The sequence below is a fragment of the Cryptomeria japonica genome, chromosome 5, assembly GCF_030272615.1.
Source record: "Cryptomeria japonica chromosome 5, Sugi_1.0, whole genome shotgun sequence".
NCBI classification, from domain to species: Eukaryota; Viridiplantae; Streptophyta; class Pinopsida; order Cupressales; family Cupressaceae; genus Cryptomeria; species Cryptomeria japonica.
In genome coordinates, this window is record NC_081409.1 from 231,033,728 (window position 1) to 231,052,230 (window position 18,503).

Genomic DNA, 18,503 nt, shown 5'->3' on the forward strand with positions numbered 1-18,503 from the left:
TTTTAATCCCCTCTTCCAATTATGCATCAAGTTTCAGGAATATGTCCGCGAGGAACGAGCAGCAGGTCGTGATTTATGGCGAGAATACCTGCATGGCGAAGACCAGTTTCTGCAAAAGGAATGTGAAACCAGGATAGAGAAAGTAGTTTCTCAAAAATGCCTTTTTCCGTCCAAGTCTTAAAAAGTGCACTTTTGTCCCAAAAAGGTGACAGTTGACTTTTGGTCAACATATTGTAAAGTTTTTTGTGCACCTCCCCTTTTTGGATTATTTCAAAAGTTATAATTATCCTTTGGTAGTTATTGCTCCTTTTGGGGTAGTTGTAGATATTTATCCCCCTATTTATGAGTGCGGGTCCCTCTTTTTGTAAGGATGAATCTGGGCCACTTGTTTAGATTAGATCTTGGCCATTCATCCATTTTTGGAAACCTATTTAAGGGGACTGGTTTTCCCTCATTTGGGAGGAAGTTCTTGAATTGTTGCGAAAGCTCTGAAGAAATTTTGCAGGAATTAATACAATGGCTTAAAATTACCTTCAAATTTCCTTGTGAGTGCATGGTCTCCTTCTTCATTTAAATTAGAAAGCTTTTAAATTATGTCTATTCATTTTGCACAGCAGTTCTTACCAAGCATCTGATAGAATCTTCACAGTCCATACCATTAGAGGATAGCTGATTGCTTCTTTCCTTTCTGCATGGTTAATCTGGGCTATTTTATGATTCAGTTCGATTATCAAATGAACACATATCATGGATGTAGAAGTTCTAATATTGTATTTGATAATATGAAAATCTGGTTTCTCCTTTGAAGATTGCACTGAGTTTATGCAAACATTGTGTCTGAATGACTGATGATGCTTAATTTGGTTTCCCGGAGGTGTCTGTCTGCTTGGGTAAATCTGTTGTCCTAGTTAACATTTACTGTTCTCTTTCTCCCTACCCTTCCTTCCTTTCCTCCCAATTTTATCCCCTTCTTTGAAATCTGCAGTCCTGCTAAATCAGCTTCAAATTAACCAACATCACCTGAAAGAAAATCGTAAGAGGTCCCTGGGAATTCGTATATGGAATTGCCAATCAAACGTAAGCCCCCTTGTGTTTCCAGCAAAAACACATCAAGCCACTGAGAGATCCCGCAGTCAAGACCTGACAAAAGAAACCTTGAGGTAGTCTCCTTTGATCAAACTTAGAAAACAGCATTAGAGACTTCCTTATCTCAAGAGAGAGTAGGATAATCAGTCGGCTATTCTATTCTGCGTTGGCCGTATGGAGTTTGCAGCAATGCGATTTCGTCCACGTCAACAAATACATACTCCTCAAGGTCGTGATAGAGATGTGCAAGCATGCTCCGACCCCAAGCATACACTCTCCTGTGTCTCTCCATCGCTCTGATACACCATGTGAGACCCCCATGCATGTGCGTGCCTCGCCCATTAGGGCAGACGGCTAGTGCTATGATGGCTATCATAAGGCGTCTCAGAAGGGGTATCTCCCCTGTAGGATGTAAGAGCCAGCTGACCATGATGCGACCTCTCGTCTCGCTCGGCATGACTCTCCCTATGCAATACACCTGCTCTCTCTGATGATCCTTCGCTGACCGATCGGTCGCGTATGTAACTGTCGCTCCTCTGATAGGAAGGCGAAGTATACGGTATACATCCTCGAGTGTGACCGTCAGCTCTCCTACTGGAAGGTGAAAAGTGCATGTGTCAGGATCCCATCGCTCCATCAAGGCCATCAGCATCGCAGGATGAAATCGAATGGCCGACATGAGAATCACAGACCACAATCCCACAATCGATAGTGTGTCTCTCTCTGACTGAGTCAGCCGCGGAATCTGATCTCGCAAAGTGTGAAGAATATGTCCCGCTGTATGCTCTCTCATGTACGAGAGACCCTGCAACATCAAAACATGACTGTAATCAGTACTCGATCATCAAGAACGCTAATGCAAACTGTCGTACATTGTATGCTAGCCTTGTAACCCTTCGCCAGGCCCTGATTGGGGACCATGGCGCCCTGAGGGGACCATGGCGCCCTAAAGGGACCATGGCGCCCCTGTCAGGGACCATGGCGCCCTGGGGGGACCAGGGCGCCCCACAGGGACCATGGCGCCCTGGGTGGGCCCCGATCAGCCTTCAAGGCCCGCATACGATCACAAAAAAGTCAAAATGCGAAAGAATCAAAAGTCAAACGTTCAGTCAACTCACCTCATCCAGTGGCTCGTCGTCGATCACGGCCTGGCGCAGGATCTCGATCCTCGTGGGACACTCCGGTCGTCGTGAAGGCATGATGATGGCTAGGTGGGCTCCGCTGCACTGAATAGTATTCTGAAATCAACAAAGTGACGAATACAAGTGTCACTTTCGAGGTATATACTCTCGTTTGCTTGTTCTTACTTTTTGAAACCCTAATTCTCCTCTGTCATTCATTTTATCATAACTTGAGTTTGGGAGATGCGATTTTCGAACCGTTTGTTGCGTTGGAATCGTATTTTCCTTCCCCTACTCTCGGGATGTTCCAAAAAGTGCTCTGATGAAGCCTATTTAGTGAACACCCCTCATCAATACTCTCTTACACAATTTGTCGCAAGTAAACATGCTACCCTGTTTCACCTCCCTAATAAGCAAGCCGAAACAGGGGGGGGCATATAGCTACTCACAGATTTCATCACTTTCCCTAGTAAGCATTAGGTGATTTTGTGATCTAACGTGTGTTTTGTAGGGTGCGGTTCCTAACTGTGTACTGCAGATGCCGCTGGGGGCTTCGTCCGACAACTTATGGATATATCCTTTTTCAAATAATGTTTACTTTTCTGTACTTTAGCTTGCATATGCACGTAGTACTCATATGACCGCTAAAGTGGGGGCTAAATGTAGCGTCGTAAATTGTACGCACTTGCTAGGGTGGTACAATTTCACACCTAGTTTAGCACCCGCCTTAGTGCATTTTACATTCTGCATTGCATTTCTCCTTAAGCACTTAATTAATCAAATTAATTAGGTCTAAGGTCCTATTTCATCATTCTCTACATCATAAAATTGGGCCATTTTCACTAAAGCGCGCGCTTCGCATTTTATTCCTCCAATACACCACTTAATCAAAAACCCTAATTAAGTCCTATTTCGAACTTGGGGGCTTGGTTTCGGGGTCAAAACATCTCGAAATCACCTGTAACTTCGGGATTCTCTCTAAAATCATCATATCCGACGGCCCTGAAAATTTGGTGAAAAGTTGTCGGGACCATGGCGCCCGGAGTGCAACATGGTCCCGGACATTTTTCCCGAAATTTTAGGAGCACGATCCAATCATAAAATAAAGCTTAACCCCAAGAAATTGGCGGGATATTCAATCTCTAGGTCGGCCAAAATACGAATTTACGACCTAGGGTTTCATACATAAAAGCTCTCTTTCCTCATTTGAAGGGATCGGATTTTTGGTTTCCAGGAACTTCATATGCAGCGAAAGGGCAGATCTTTGAAGACTTCAACATCTTACAACATCTTTCTATCAAGCATCTATCAAATTCATTCATCCACTTAGGGCTTGGAAGACATTGAAGAACAATAGGAGATTATCGACTGAAGATTGGCTTGTACTCCTCCCTTGAGGGTTGGGTATGATTTCATGTTGTTTTCATGTCTTTACATAAGCTTCAATACATCATTTATTCATGCTTTAGATCACTTTGCATCTTGATTTAGAGCATTTACATTATCATTTACAAGCAATTAGGGTTTACTTTCTAGGTTGCTCTAGCTTGCTTTCTTGCATTTTGGACCTTGCACACACACTAGGTCTGCACACACAATACATTTTACAAAACAACTTGGCTATTCGTGGAGGTGGAAATCACCGAAGCGGGGGTTTGACTAAGGCAAAACCCTATATAGCCGCCCCTCCCCCTTTTCAGATATTATTGCAGGTTTCGGGATTCGGACGACGCCGCGGGATACAGATCCGGAGAGAGAAGGTTGGAACAGCACTCTGTGTGAAATTGCAGAGCAGGAGACCAGGACAGGGGCGCTAGGCGCCCTGGTCCCTGGGACAGAGGCGCTGGGCGCCTGTTGTGACCATTTCACACATCGCCCCATCGCAAATGGGGACCCCCTCTTTTTGCTTGTTTTTCGCTCGTTTTCGCTTTCGTTTTTAGGGTTTTGTTAGTTAGTTGATTGTCTGGATTTAGGGCCAAGCCTTAGGGTTTTAAATTCTACCTTTTCAAGCCAAAATCCAATCGTTTTTGAGAGCTTTTGAGCTTCCTTTTCTAGGATGCAAATTTTGAATGCAATGATTCGCCAAAATGGTCTAATTTTCAATTGGAATGTTAATGCAGAGCTTAAATTTGTCTAAGTGTTGGCAGTCAATGTGAATTTTTGTCCGATTGAATATTTTGACCAAATTTTGACTTTTTTGAATTTTGATCCTGGGCATTGGAATTGGTTTGTTTTCGCCTCGTGAAGTGTTAAAATGTGAAAAATCATGTTATTTTGGCCTGTAGGAGCAAAATCGCTCCTGTCCCTCAGTGAAGGACGGGAGCTCATTTTCAAATATCTCATCGTCCCTGCAGAGTCCAGACAAATTTCGAGTTGGAAGTGATGGAGAACGGCGATATCTTTCCATTGAATATAAATTGAAGATTTTTTATAAGCACAGAAATGCCTCTAGGAGGAAAATCGCTCCTGTCCCTCAGTGAAGGACCGGAGCTACAATTCAAATTTCGCCTTGTCCTTGCAAGATTTTGAAAACTTAATGATTTGAGGACGTCCAAGGGAAGATGCTTTGCCATATGAATATAATTTGATATGCAAAAACGAAGGAGAATGACCTATATTGACCATATCGCTCCTGTCCCTCTCCAAGGGACCAGGGCGAGGTACCTTGTAGCTCTCGTCCCTCTCCCAGGGACCAGAGCGATTTCCTTCATTATGCAAAATCCAGACAAAGGTCAAGGCAAGTTTACGTTCAAAAACAAGGGAAAACATGAGATAAATGCGTTGAATATAAATTGAAGATTTTTGGGACATCCATAACAGTGTTAAATGCCTAGTTCGCTCCTGTCCCTCAGGAAGGGACCAGAGCGATTTTTGATATAATTGCTTTTCTTGCAAAGTTACGAATGATGTCAAGGCATGGACGAATAGAGTGAAGAAGGACGAGTCCGTTGAATATAAACTTGGAACCTGGCAAAGTGAGATGAAGGCCACAAGGGGAGGATCGCTCCTGTCCCTCTCCAAGGGACCAGGGCGATACAATGGTGATGATACTTCCTACGCAAGTTCAAGGTCGTTCCTCCAAAGTTCAAGGTCGACACAAATCAAGACAAGGTGGCGAGGGACGTTTCAAGGCATTTTCAATCGAACGCAAGCATCAAGGTCGTCGCATTGAAGGGATTTGCACTCTAAGACCCAGGATCGCTCCTGTCCCTCAGGAAGGGACCAGAGCGATATTTCCATTAAGGCATCGATTTCAAAAGACAAGCAAGTGTTAAGCTACCAAGAGGATCGAAAGGACGTCATTACACGCATTGAAGATAATTGCAAGTTGATAAAAACAAGAACAAGCTCACAATGTTGAACTTCGCTCCTGTCCCTCAGGAAGGGACCAGAGCGATATTGAGTGTATTGATCAATTCATGCAAAATTACGTTGAGTCAAAGTTTTTTCAAGGTCACACGAGGTTCAAGACATCTTTTTAAAGTGATATTCAAGGGTTTTTAACGTCCAAATGTTATTAATCAAGCTAAGGAGTCTATATCGCTCTTGTCCTTTGGACAAGGACCAAGGCGATTATTGCAAAAACACTCATACTCCTTCAAAGGCAAGTCAAGGCGAGGATGGACGAGGTAAAAAGACATTATTTCGAAGACGATAAACGATGAACCATGGTCAAATGTTACCAACTTGAGCTCAAAATGGAGAAAAGACATGGATCGCTCCTGTCCCTCTCCAAGGGACAAGGGCGATGTTAGGCAAAACACATGATATTCTTTGAAAATCACGTTAAGACAAGGACGCACAAGGTTTTAAATGGCATTTGGAAGATGATACAAGGAAAGGATCGTATCAAAATGGAGAATTTCAAGCAAAAACCTTAGGATCGCTCCTATCCCTCTCCAAGGGACCAGGGCGATAATGGTCATGAGATGCACTTGTTCGCACAAGGCGATCAAATTCGAAGGACCATCAAGTTGATCGATTTTCAACATGGAGATGAAGGAGTTGAACGTGAAAAATGCAAAATCAAGACCAAAATCATGGATCGCTCCTGTCCCTCTCCAAGGGACCAGAGCGATGAGGTACGTCCCTTTATTTTCATATTTTTGGCGCCAAATTAAACAATTCAAATTTCCTTAAATGCTAAATCGATTTAAAATTTGAAAATCTTATTTATTTAGCATTTAATATGGCGTTATCTTTTATTAATTATTTTTTGCCTTTATTAAAAATCGAAATTCTCATTTAAAAAACGCAAGGCATTAACAATTAATTGTTTAATTAATATAAAAAATCGATTTGGAGCGCCCTATTAAGCAAGTCGGCCTTGTTATTTTATTGCAAATCATTTAAAAAATGGTTTTATTTTATCAAGTCGGCCTAAGGGGTGAAGGATGAGCGCGCTATATATAAGGGGTGAGAGATTTCATTTTTCACATAATCATTTTTACCTTTCTTCATGCGAATTGAGAGGAGGCGAATATAGTGCGAAGTATGTTCAAAGGTGGTGCGAATTTCATTCATCCAAGGGGTGGTGCAAATCCAAACCAAAGGTGATGCGAAGTATATCATCAAGTATAGAGTGCGAATTACGTTGAAGACCAAGGGTGGTGCGAATTTGAAGACCACACCAAGTGCGAACTTGAGGATACATTAAGGCGAATTTGCTAAGGACTTGGAGATTTGTTTGTACGAACTTGAAGATCCATTTGAGACCACGTCAAAGGCGATAATTGAAGATCACGTTCTCTCCAGAGGTGGCGAAGTCAATTTTGAGGAGATCATATTGAAGATTACTTTATACCTCAATTTTTGCCTAGGCGAATTTCGTTTTTGCATTTTAGAGTTAGCTCTCTATCGAGGTATGGCGATTTAATTATTATTGTTTTATTCATTCATCGTCATATTTCAAATTTTGAAATTTTGAAATTTTGAATCTCTTAGCTCAATCGTTGTTTTTTAGGAAATGATAACTCTAGAGACTTATCATGAGGTTTCCTAAAAATTTGTCTCTCTTATTTACACTATTTATTGCAAAATCTATTTCTTATAATGAAATGTTGTGTAGGTATGGCGACCCCAAAGGCGGGAGCATCCACCAGCCGCTCGGCTCTCATGAAAGAAGATCAGAAGACCGAAGAAGTGGAGACCAAGATCGTGTCAAAGTGGAGCAACATTGGAGATACAAACTTGGGGAACTTTAGCACGAAGAAGTTCCGAGAGGTCCCTTACATCGGCAAGCCATCACCTGTCGCCCGGAGAATAATAGAGAGTGGCATCATTAAGGCGGCCGGTTTTCCTCCAGCTATTCAGTGCCACGAGTTGATGATCGAGTGTGCCCGTCACTACAATCCACAGTCCAGGACAATTGTGTCCAATGAAGGAAACACTTTGGCGTACCTTTCAGAGGAAGCCATAAGTGAAGCCTTCCATCTTCCAGAGCACAGGGACATGATATATAAGAGCATTGAAGGAGCCAGATCAGTGTACGATGATGATCCAGATGCTTGCCTAAGCATAATCAACAAGAACTGGCTACTCAAGAGTCGTCCCCGTCTGAGCAAAGTACCGAACACACCACACAGGATTGATTTCCAAGAGGAGTACAGAGATTTGATTACCATGCTCAACAGAGTTACAGGAGCACCTCATGCCTTCTATTTTGAGAAATGGATGTTTTACTTCATCCAGGTGATTGTTCAAGGAAAGGGTACGATACATTGGGCTAGGATAATTAGCCATTGCTTAGACGTACAGTTGAGGAGACTCAGGGCTACTAAGTCCTTCCACATGAGTTCATACGTCATCTATGCCTTAATCAGGAGCGTTGAGTACGCAGGACTACCTCACAGAGGAGTGATTGGAAGAGGACCCGGCGAGGTTAGAGCTTGTGAATCCTATACCTACTTGCATCATCCACCAGGGAAGAACTACAAATTAGTCAATGATACTTTCACGATGAACATCACAAAGACGTTGCAAGGAGGGATTCACAACAGATTATCTCAGGATGCCCAGGAATTCATCAAGAGGTACGGTGCTTGGTTCATTCAGTTTCCCAAGTTCACTTACATTAGAGTGCATGGATGTCCTTTACCTCCATACATGTTGCCGAGGTACCCGACAGACAGAATTGTGTTGCTTGAAGTAACAAGGCAGTTGGCAGCATATGTGAAGGCATTCAGACACAGACATCAGAATGGAGTTCAGGTACCTATTATTTTGGGTAATTCAGTTGAGGTATGTCCCAATGTCTCAGCCATGGATGACGCAGAGAAGGAGTTAGCCTTGTATCCTTTTTCATCTTTTGCTTGGAGGAATAGTTTTGATCCACATGGACATTTAGAGGAGACGGTCGGTAGAAGATTTAGACATGAGCACCAAATTGAAGATTTTATGATGAATCTCCTAGATGATCTCGAAGTGAAACGAAGGATACATTCTAGATTGCCTTTGGATTTCATCAGGAAATGTAAGGTTTACAGAGTGGCCGACCAAGCTCAGGACAACGGCAGGCACATCCAATCTTCATATGATAGAGAAAGCAAAACAATAAGTTTGAATTGGAATGAGCCCGAGGCCGTGGATTTAGATGATTTGATGGCACCAGTCTTGTCTTGTACTTGCAGATGGGTAGACGTTCAGCATCAGAAGTTGAGAGAACAGGGCATAGCTATGTCTTTTACCTTGGAAGAGAAACCAGCCGAAGGTGGAGCCAGTGTTAGTGAAGGCAATCCTAATCCTAGGAATTCAGGTGAAGGTAACCTTCGATGTGCCAGTGAGGGCAATCTCCATTCGAGAGGTTCGAAGAGAAAGGAAAGATCAGAAAAGAAAGGGCCTTCCAAGAAAAAGTTAGGTGCCAACAAAGATCAAACACCAGGTACTTCTTCCAGACCAGAAGATGGAACAGTTCGAGTGGAAGAGTCCATGGAGTCGATGGTACAGAATGACAGACAGGAGGAAGGACAGGCACAGCATGTTTCATCAGATGGATCTCTCCAAGACTATGATTTAGATAATGATAATGAAGTAACATCTCCTCCCAGACAAGAAGAAATAGTACATAAAGAAATTCAAGTTCAAGAGACAAGATCGAATATTCCAGATTGGTTGAAGGAAAGATTGACCAAGGTGATCGTAATTGAGGACGAGGACAATGCAATTGATTTAGAGAGCCTCGTGGGACGTTCACATATGACAACAGAGAAGAAGAAGGCTACAAAGATGTCCAAGATGATTCGAGATGAGACTGGATCTAGAAAACTGCAGATAGCTACACCGGCAGCAGACAAATATGAGGGTGAGATCCTAGCAGAAGACTATCATATACAGACTATTGAGTTAGGACCATCCACAGCAGAGCAGACTTTAGATGATGCCACCGACACATTTGAGGCATTGAAGGACAAGCTTAGAGAAGAAGTGGAAAAGAATAGAAAGCTTGAGAAAGAGGTCGGTGCATGGAGGACATATTTCAGTCATATCAATGAACCTTTGGGACGTCAGGATCCAGTTAGATCACCAGTGCAGGCATTGCCCCTTCAATCGATCAATGAAGCAGAAAGATTCAGGAACCTGGTCCAGCGTACATGTAGTTGGATGGATAGATCTCATACAATGGCCATAGAGTTTGTTACAAGGATGTCGAAGATCACCCATCAGGCTATCCAAGTTCTTGAGATAATCCACAGATTGATGGCAACAGTAGCTGCATTTGCCCATACCAAGGACGTTGTCATCCCTGTCTTGAAAGTTATAAGACACACATCCAGAAGAATTTTAGCGCAGGAGAGGATCTTAGAAGGTGATTCTCACAGTTTGTTTCAGTGGTCAACCTTACTCCATATAAAGAGCGTTCTCTTCGAGGACATCAATGTTAGATGTGGTCAAGTTGAGGAGGTGATCAATCCGATCCAGGACAGAGTATTTGAGGTACTTCGTACCATTCTTGGCAGAAGGATCGAGGTCGAGACAGATGTGGATTTACAAGAATTTGAGGATAGAATCAAGATCATCTTTCGCAAGGACGCAGATGTTACAGATGAGCAGTATGATCAGATGTATGCCACCATGCTCCTGATTGATAGAACAAAGGAACTTGAACCTACTTGGGACACGGCTCTTCTAGATGCATTTGACCAGGTTATCCACTTAGAAGAGAGTATCAAGAATCTTCCCGAGATTCCAAACACAGAAATCGAAGGAATCGTGACAAAATTCATTGCATATGCTAAGAAAGAGAATTGGAAAGGGAATAAGATTCTAGATGAAAGGTTGTTACAGATGACATGACATCTTATTTCTCATTGGTTGATACCTCCTAGATTTTTGTGCCAAATTTAATATTTGGCTATGTATTTAATGTTGTTCAGTAAAAAGGAGGTCATTTGTAACAAACCCTAATTAGGGTTTAGGTGTCATGATCTTGTCCATTGATTTACTTTCAATCTGGACCTTTCATTGTATCTGGGGATGCTATTTATACCCCCATTTTTCATTTCATTTGGTAATAGTGAATAGTGTAAGAGATAATAGTTGATGTAATAGAGAGATTAGAATTAGAAGCAGTTTTTATTTTGTAGCAAGATTGAGTCTTGAAGAGAGAAATTCAAGCAATTGTTGTATATGATGACTTGGAAATCAATAAAATATTGAAGTTATGGTGTTTTGTTGCAAATTTCTTAAGTTATCTTCATGGTTGTTGGATGTACTTGAATCACGTTCAATCAAAGTAGTTTGTTAATTTGAAAGACTAAGTGTGAGATTTGATATTTGGTGGGATTCGCAATCCAAACCACTAGCTTCTTGCTGATTGTAGGAACGCCTTGCGTGGTCGACTGGAAAACATTTTGAGTCCTTAACCTTCAAGCATTTTCGTATCTAGGATATGTACCTTCATAGTAGTGTCCTTGGTCTTTGATGCATTGAACACCATTATTACCTTAGAAGATCGCACTAATTTCAATTGAGTTGTTATCTTATGGCAAAATTGAAGTTGGTTGAGTCTTGCCAAATCTCATTCATGCTAAGTCGTTCATAGGGTTAGGCTAGATTAGACTTCCTTAAACCCTGTCCTTTTGCCATTTTTTGAAAGTTCCTTTTAGATTAGTAAAATCTTCGAGCCTTCGGAATCTGTAAGACGCCTTGGAGGAAACAGCAAATCACATCATACCACTAAAAAAGCTTGTCCACACGTGGAGACCCCACTAAAAGAACCTTGGAGTCCATCTAACTGATCCTTTTTGCAGATCTTCAGCAGTTAGAGACTATTTTCTCAAGAGAGGATAAGATGCCTGTCGGTATTTTATTCTGTGTATGATTGTGTACAAAATACACGTCAACAGCGCCCTGGTCCTCCGGACAGACAGTTTACAGACAGTTTCCAGACAGTGTTTCAGAGTGCAGAACAGTGGTTTCCGGTGCAGTTTTCAGGACAGTGGCGCCCGCGCCCCCGTCCCGAACATTTTCAGTCCGATTTTGACTCCGGGTACATATCTGCATTCTTATTTCATCCTTGTACTTACAGCTGTTCATTGTTTAATCTCAATTCTGCAATCTTGTTATTAGTTCATACTCGCATTTTGAGATTAGGGTTTGAACTTGCATTACTTGATCTTACAATTTCAACAAGGGAATAGGAATCCTAATAGATATCCCGTGGCTCTCTCTTTCACCAAAAGAAGTAGCCAATTGTGCGATATCTCTAGGCTCTTTCGTATTCCGTAATGTGTGTCAAAAGGTAGGATTAGGGCATGATTAACCTAGTCTCGCTTTTTCCCCTACACAGGAATGTAAGGAGAAAGAATCAATTGTTGCTACAAGTGAAGGGTGCATGAGTCTCCTTGTGGTTGATTTAGAGATTACGATTGATAAACCTTGTGAAGAAATGGATTCCCTTGATGAACCTATGTGTGATCATAATACTGTCCCACCATTTCTACCAAAAGAGAGCATGGCATCATCTAGTGAGACAGTTGAGTTTAATGGTGATAACGTTCCTACAGTTGAAAACAAAGCAGAAAATTTAATGTGTGATAGCCCGTGTCCCTTTGATGAATTTGAACAAAGCCTTTTTGCATTGCATGATTTGAAGGACCAATTATTGGTCACAGAGGAAAAGATTGTGCAAGTATTAACAAAGGCAGATGATTCTCATAAATACATTGAAGATCTTATTTGGAAAACTAAATTGAAGAGAGACAAAAAAGAGTTGAAAGTGGAGTCACTAGTACTCAATTGTACACAATCAAAGAAGCATTAGAAAAGATGAAATCAGATTACTTGCAGCTGTTCATGGATATGGATCTTGCTATCAAATTCACAAGGAAAAAGAGGCTGGTGAACTTTGCTACCAGCTAAGTATGGCTTGTTTCTCATTATACAAAGCAGAAAATCAGCTAATTATTGCAGCCACGCCTAAGGAACAGAAAGGTAATATAAGGATTATGGAGATTAAGAAAATAGTTGAAGGGATTGATGAACTCCATAGGGATGAAATAGTGCATAGTGTTTCCAGCATTCCTTTTACTAAGGAGTTTCAGTATGCAAATCAGAAGGTGCACCAAGAAAATGAGCTATTGGATTTTGATGATCAATCTTTACATGATGATATAGTTTGGAGCCATGAAATAGCTGCTATATTAGGGTTTGCAGGCAGATTTCAGAAGGGTATACTTGATAAATCAGCAATTTGTATTGAGCAACCAAAACTAGAAGCAAAGATGCATGAAGACACCAACAAAAATTATGAAGTAAACGCTGATTTTATGATTGAGAACAGCAGTCCATATGATTTTGTTCCTCATGAGATGATAGATACGATCTATAAGGATGACACTAGTTTAGGGTATCATTTTGTTAATGTTCATGATTTTATGGCTAAGCATGAGGATGTATGTGTTGCCTGAAGCTTCTCAAAAGGTATGTCTTATCACAAAGGATATGCTATTCCTTATCATGAAAACACCTTTACTTGTCACTTTGGAGGGACAAAAAGTATGCAAAAATTTTGTTCTAATGAGAGGGCTGAAATTACAATAGAGACATCTAATTGAAAAGTTGACTACGAAAACTAAGAGATTATCTACAGGGAAGATAATGCAATTTGATAATGTGTGGTTTGTCAAAGGCAACACTCTTTCAAGTTGGTTAGCAAATGATCTTCCCTCACTAACTAATAAAAGAGTATTACATATCTTAAGCTTGCTGAATTTGTTGTATTCCAGCGATGTGCAGCAAATTGGGAATGAGTTTTCAGACTTGGTTCCTTGATTTCCATTTACACTTTAAAGCTTAAAGGCTGTCGTATGATGCTGATCATGAAATTTCCAGACATTACATTGATGTTAGTAACTGATTGCTTTGGTTGGAATGCACAGGCTTTTCATCTCAACTCTTGAGATGTGATTGTTGATATTGATGATTGGATGTGTCTGGACTATTGTGTATTGGATCATCTTGGGTTGACAATTGACCTTGGTTTACACGGTGATAGAGTGGACATCATTGATGTTGCTTCTGCAACCATCCATCAAATGCATTCTTGGTGGATGTCACATGGAAATCACAGTAGTGCAGCGTCAACATGGTTGGCTTACTCTTTGTGTTTTGTACTTATGCACAAGGTCATTTTCAGGGGTTACTATGACTAATGATAATGGGAGAAACATTCCATGGGAGGTTGTGTACCTTAAAAGCAATTATGTTATTGCTATTACCTCTCATTGCAGACACGATAGGGGTCCATTTGAGTTGCTACAAGTGGACTGGAGGGAGATTATGAGTAGAACTTGGTCTCCTACTGAGTTAGTAACTTTCAAGAAGACTCTTCTAGCAAGGGGCACAAACAGAAATTTTATTTTGGCCAAGATTAGATTATGAGTAGAACTTGGTCTCCTACTGAGTTGGTAACTTTCAAGAAGACTCTTCTAGCAAGGGGCACAAACAGAAATTTTATTTTGGCCAAGATTACTCAATTCTGCAATGATTGTTTTTCTTTGCAAATATTGCAACTTGAAAATTCAGACTTGCACAGCTACAAATTTGGGCAATTTTAATCCAATTAGCTCATTGTCAGAAATAGCTTTGGGCTTCCGATGAAGAGATTGATTTGTTGGGCTAATCAATTTAGGTGTTCATTGGATGTTTGGGCACCAGATCAGTGTTACTACGTGTCTTTAGCTTGAACATATATTTGTAGCAGCAGATTTGATTTCAATGATAATTATTATTGGGAAGTTCAAGGTGTTTGGAATGAGTTAGCTTATGATGACTTTCATGAATTTACTCCAATGGTGCCTAGATTTGAGTTCTACAAAGTGCACTTCTCTAAGGAGTTGAATGAGTTTATGCAGTATGGATTCCTCTTCTTACAGGTGGTTTACAAGAGGTCTTTTTTACAAGTGTCCAGTGAAACTGGGTTTTGAGCAAATGGTGTTGCAAATCTCCTAGGCTGGCTTGGGACCCTGGGATCATAACTTGCCATTGCTTGAGGACAAGAAATCTCTAGGAAGAGAGGAATGTAATGTCCACTTTATTTGAACCTTAAAATTTAACTAAATGATTAAAATTAAAGTTGTCAACAAATAAATAAATCTAATGACAACTTATTTTAATTATTCAATAAGGTCATTAAAGTGACTTATTTTATTTCAATGAAGAATTAAAAAGGGTCACTTTTAATTTCCATTTGGCTTGAGTTTAAAATTAAAAAGAATGGGGAATTTGAAAAGTTTTCCAGGAGCTTCTTGAAAGGGTTATTAAAAAGTAGAATGGGACTCATTTCAGACATGCTTGATTTTATTATTTTCTTTGGAAGAGCTCTAAGAGCTTTTGGCTTTCAGTTCAAGAAACCTGAGAGTAGAAACCCTTGGGATTTCTCAATGAATTGAGACAAAAACCCAATTCCATTTCTGAGGTGGATTCATACCAGGATTCACATTTGAGCTTCATTGTTGGTGAAATTGGTGAAGTCTTATATGAAGACTAATTCAGAGTTATGTGGTAATTTTAGAGATTTATATTTTATTTAGAAATTAAAGGATTTTAGTGAAAAGGAAATTTTAAGAGCCTGTTGAGGTATAAGGAATAATTGGCTTGGTCCTTGTAAAAAGTGTTTGAAGCTTTTCTTGAATTTTAATATTCCTAACATTTATGGAACACCTATGAGAATGGTGTGGAGGATACTTTAGAAGGCAATTGGAATATTTCATTAAAGTTCATGGGTCTTACCAAGGCATGGGAACGGAAAAATAATGAAGCATTTTAAAGTTATTATTTAACGTGAGGAGGAGATTGGTTCGATGTGTGAGGAGAAATGATCTTTCTGCTGTGGGATTCCCACTCCTGAATCGCTTGAGTTCATTTGTCTTAGTCATGGCTCTTTTTAGGGGTTTTCCGAGAGGTCAATTGCAAGAGAACCATCTGTTGGACACGTGATGAGGAGAGTCGGGGCTGTGTAAGAAGAGTTGCTGACAGAAAATAATGCTGGCCGCTGATGGCGTTGCTTGTTCTATGAGAGCCACTATCTTGGCGTGATTCTTGTGTAAGGGTGTGAGATTGCTGCTGAAATGTGGTCCAGTTGTATCATTGCAAATTTGTATGGTCTTCATTCTCAATATGGGAAGTTCATTTCATATCTATTTGGTGAAGGGGTAGTTTGAACCGATCTTGGAGTTTGCTATTGTCATTCCTAGCATGAGTTCTTTTTGGGTCATGAACCACCTTGGAGCTAATCCCTTTATCCACGTCATTGACAAGTGCCTGAGCTGGTATATTTCCTGACACGGCTTTGCTGAGTATGAACTGCTACTTGATTTATAGCACGACCCTCTAGCATGGGCCTCAACCTGCATGTGGTCTCCTCCACGTGGGGATCATACACAGTTGCAGTCCCTTGGAGCAGCAGCCCTGGCTTATAAGGAGATGATTTTACTAATGGGGATTGCATTTCTTGGGTCGTGGAAAGTAGTCAGATACCTGAACATCTATGTACTCTCCTCTACCACGGTGTAATCAAACATAACATGAGCTTTATTCACCTCTGCTGGTGTTAATTTCATCTGCAAGGAATGTGGTCTTACTGCCAATGAACTCCATTATTTTATCATAAAACATCTGAAGGTTATTGTGCGGGGCATGAGGATGGAAGAAGCTGGTCAATGAGCTTAGTGGAAAATATTGCCATGCTAATCATTGACACATTAATTATCAGTCTGAATCTAAGATAAGGTGCATCCCTTGTATTTCTGAGTATCGAATGTTATATCAGTCTTCTGTTTTTTATTTCAGAAATTAATATCATTCCAATTCTTGTCTCCTGTACTTGAATTTGAGTTTGAATGTTTGTATAACCTGCAGATAAGATTATGAAATCATTTTCTATACAAACTGTCACTGTTTAAGTATCTGCCTATTCATTCATTTGTGAGCAATAAAGTCTGTTTAAACTCATCTTTCAAACATATGCTATCATCCTTTCAATACTGGGAAAATACATTGGCTCCGTCAAGCAAATTCTTTGACAAAAATAACTCAGAGGAAAAGAAAGTGCAAATTTTTTTGAAAAATCCAGTTCGGGTTCTTACATCAAGTTCCATACCCTGTTACTGCGTTTGCTCTTTAAAATATAAACAGTCGAGTGCAACAAAAAGTTCTGCATTATTGACATCTAAGCCTAACAAACACCAAACCTGGATAGCAGCAAATGGCAAAGCTTATCAGCAACTGGCGAATAGAAATGATCTCAGGTATTATATCAATGTGGTTTCCATAGCAAAATCCCAAGTTCAAGTCCACATGACATGTTAATATCAAGTAGTGTAGCACATCAAATTCTGGTGTGGCATAACTTGGCAGGCGAGGATTATGGGATTTCTGAGAGAATTTATTCTCCTCCCCCTGATGATCAAGGGTATTGGTTGTGCTTACTCTTCGACTGCAAAGAAAATGAGGCCAACGAATGAGCGTCAAAATCGACCATCTTGAGGGAATTCAACCACGGGAAGGAGGTTAAGGAAGCCTACATAATTCTCTTAGAGCATTTGTTAAGGAAAGCCTACATAATTCTCTGTAGAGCATTTAACCGAAGCTCTGGAAAGAAGGGCACCAACGTCAGATCTCATCGGTGGTGCAAAGATACTCCATGGTTGTGACATCTAGGTCGAAGGTATGCCCTTGCAGTGAATTAAAGTGTCAGAAGACCTAATAATCCAAATAAAAACTTTCAATGATAAGCTTTCATCTCGTGGTGAATCCCGTCTGGCAATCTGAAATGTCGAAATGAAAAATCCTATTATAATTTTTTCTAAAAGCGTTTATTCATATCCTAATGGACCGTGTAAATTTGAAAAATATTAAGGAAGCATAAAGACGAAACCATTAGAAAACAAAGCTCCGTCACCCAATCTCACTTGCGTCATTCTGAACAACGTCCCTAAAATTTCCAGATCGTGAGCATAAGCTAAATCTTCAAACAGAAATTTCCTCACCGATTCAGACAGCTCCTCGTTTTCCAGATCGTAGCGAGCCAAGATGAGGCCATTCTCAACGCCAGTTCGACCTTCGCCGCCCCCGCCCGACATAATTATATACTTTCCTTGGCCTTTCTTCTTCTCATTCTTATTCTCCTGGTCTTCTTCTTTGCTCTGTGAATTTTCATATTTTGACCAGGAGGCAGAGAAGATCGGGAACCTATATCTCTTCAGTGTTTTTTCATCGCCCATTCTGTAATTGCACGCTATTGTCTTTCTTCTGTAACTTTCACAAACCTCTGAGGGTTTTGAAAAAATGCCCAGGTGCAAGCAGATGGAAATTATGTAAAGCAGGTGCTAATTTACAGAAGGGATCGGGCGAGCATATTACAGAACGAAATTTTCATTATTGGCCGGTCATTATCAAACAGCGTGGTTTTAAGTCGAACCAAGTATTTAAAAGTGTTATAAAATAGTTCATAGATTTAAAACCTTTTTAGAGACATTATATATGCTCTTAAATATTTATGTTTATCACTTATTAAAAAATATATTTATGTTTATCTAAATTTACACAATTAGAGATAATTTAAACAAGGACGCAAAGCGACAAGTTCCTGCCATTAGAAGAGTGGGAGTAATGGATAGAGGTAAAGAGGAAGAAATAGCTACATGTAGATGGAGAAATAAAGCTACATGTAGCACTATGATAGAAGGATATAGAGAGAGGGGTATAAAAATGGAGAGAATTTGAGTAATATCCAATTTTAGTTAAAATATTCTCAAGGTGGAGAAGTTTTATTTCTAATTTTTTGAAATGAGTGTT

The 18,503-nt window shown here is 40.3% G+C and overlaps 1 protein-coding gene across 1 annotated transcript in view; it reads right to left on the reverse strand.

Moving 5' to 3' along the window:
* LOC131029102 (SEC12-like protein 2) overlaps positions 1–18,154 on the reverse strand; it is a 101,560-nt gene extending 83,406 nt beyond the window's left edge. The window contains exon 1 of the mRNA XM_057959509.2: positions 17,696–18,154. Within this exon, the coding sequence (XP_057815492.1) occupies positions 17,696–17,929 (234 nt within the window). The 5' untranslated portion in view covers positions 17,930–18,154. The remainder of the gene's footprint in view (positions 1–17,695) is intronic.
* Positions 18,155–18,503: the final 349 nt, after the last annotated feature.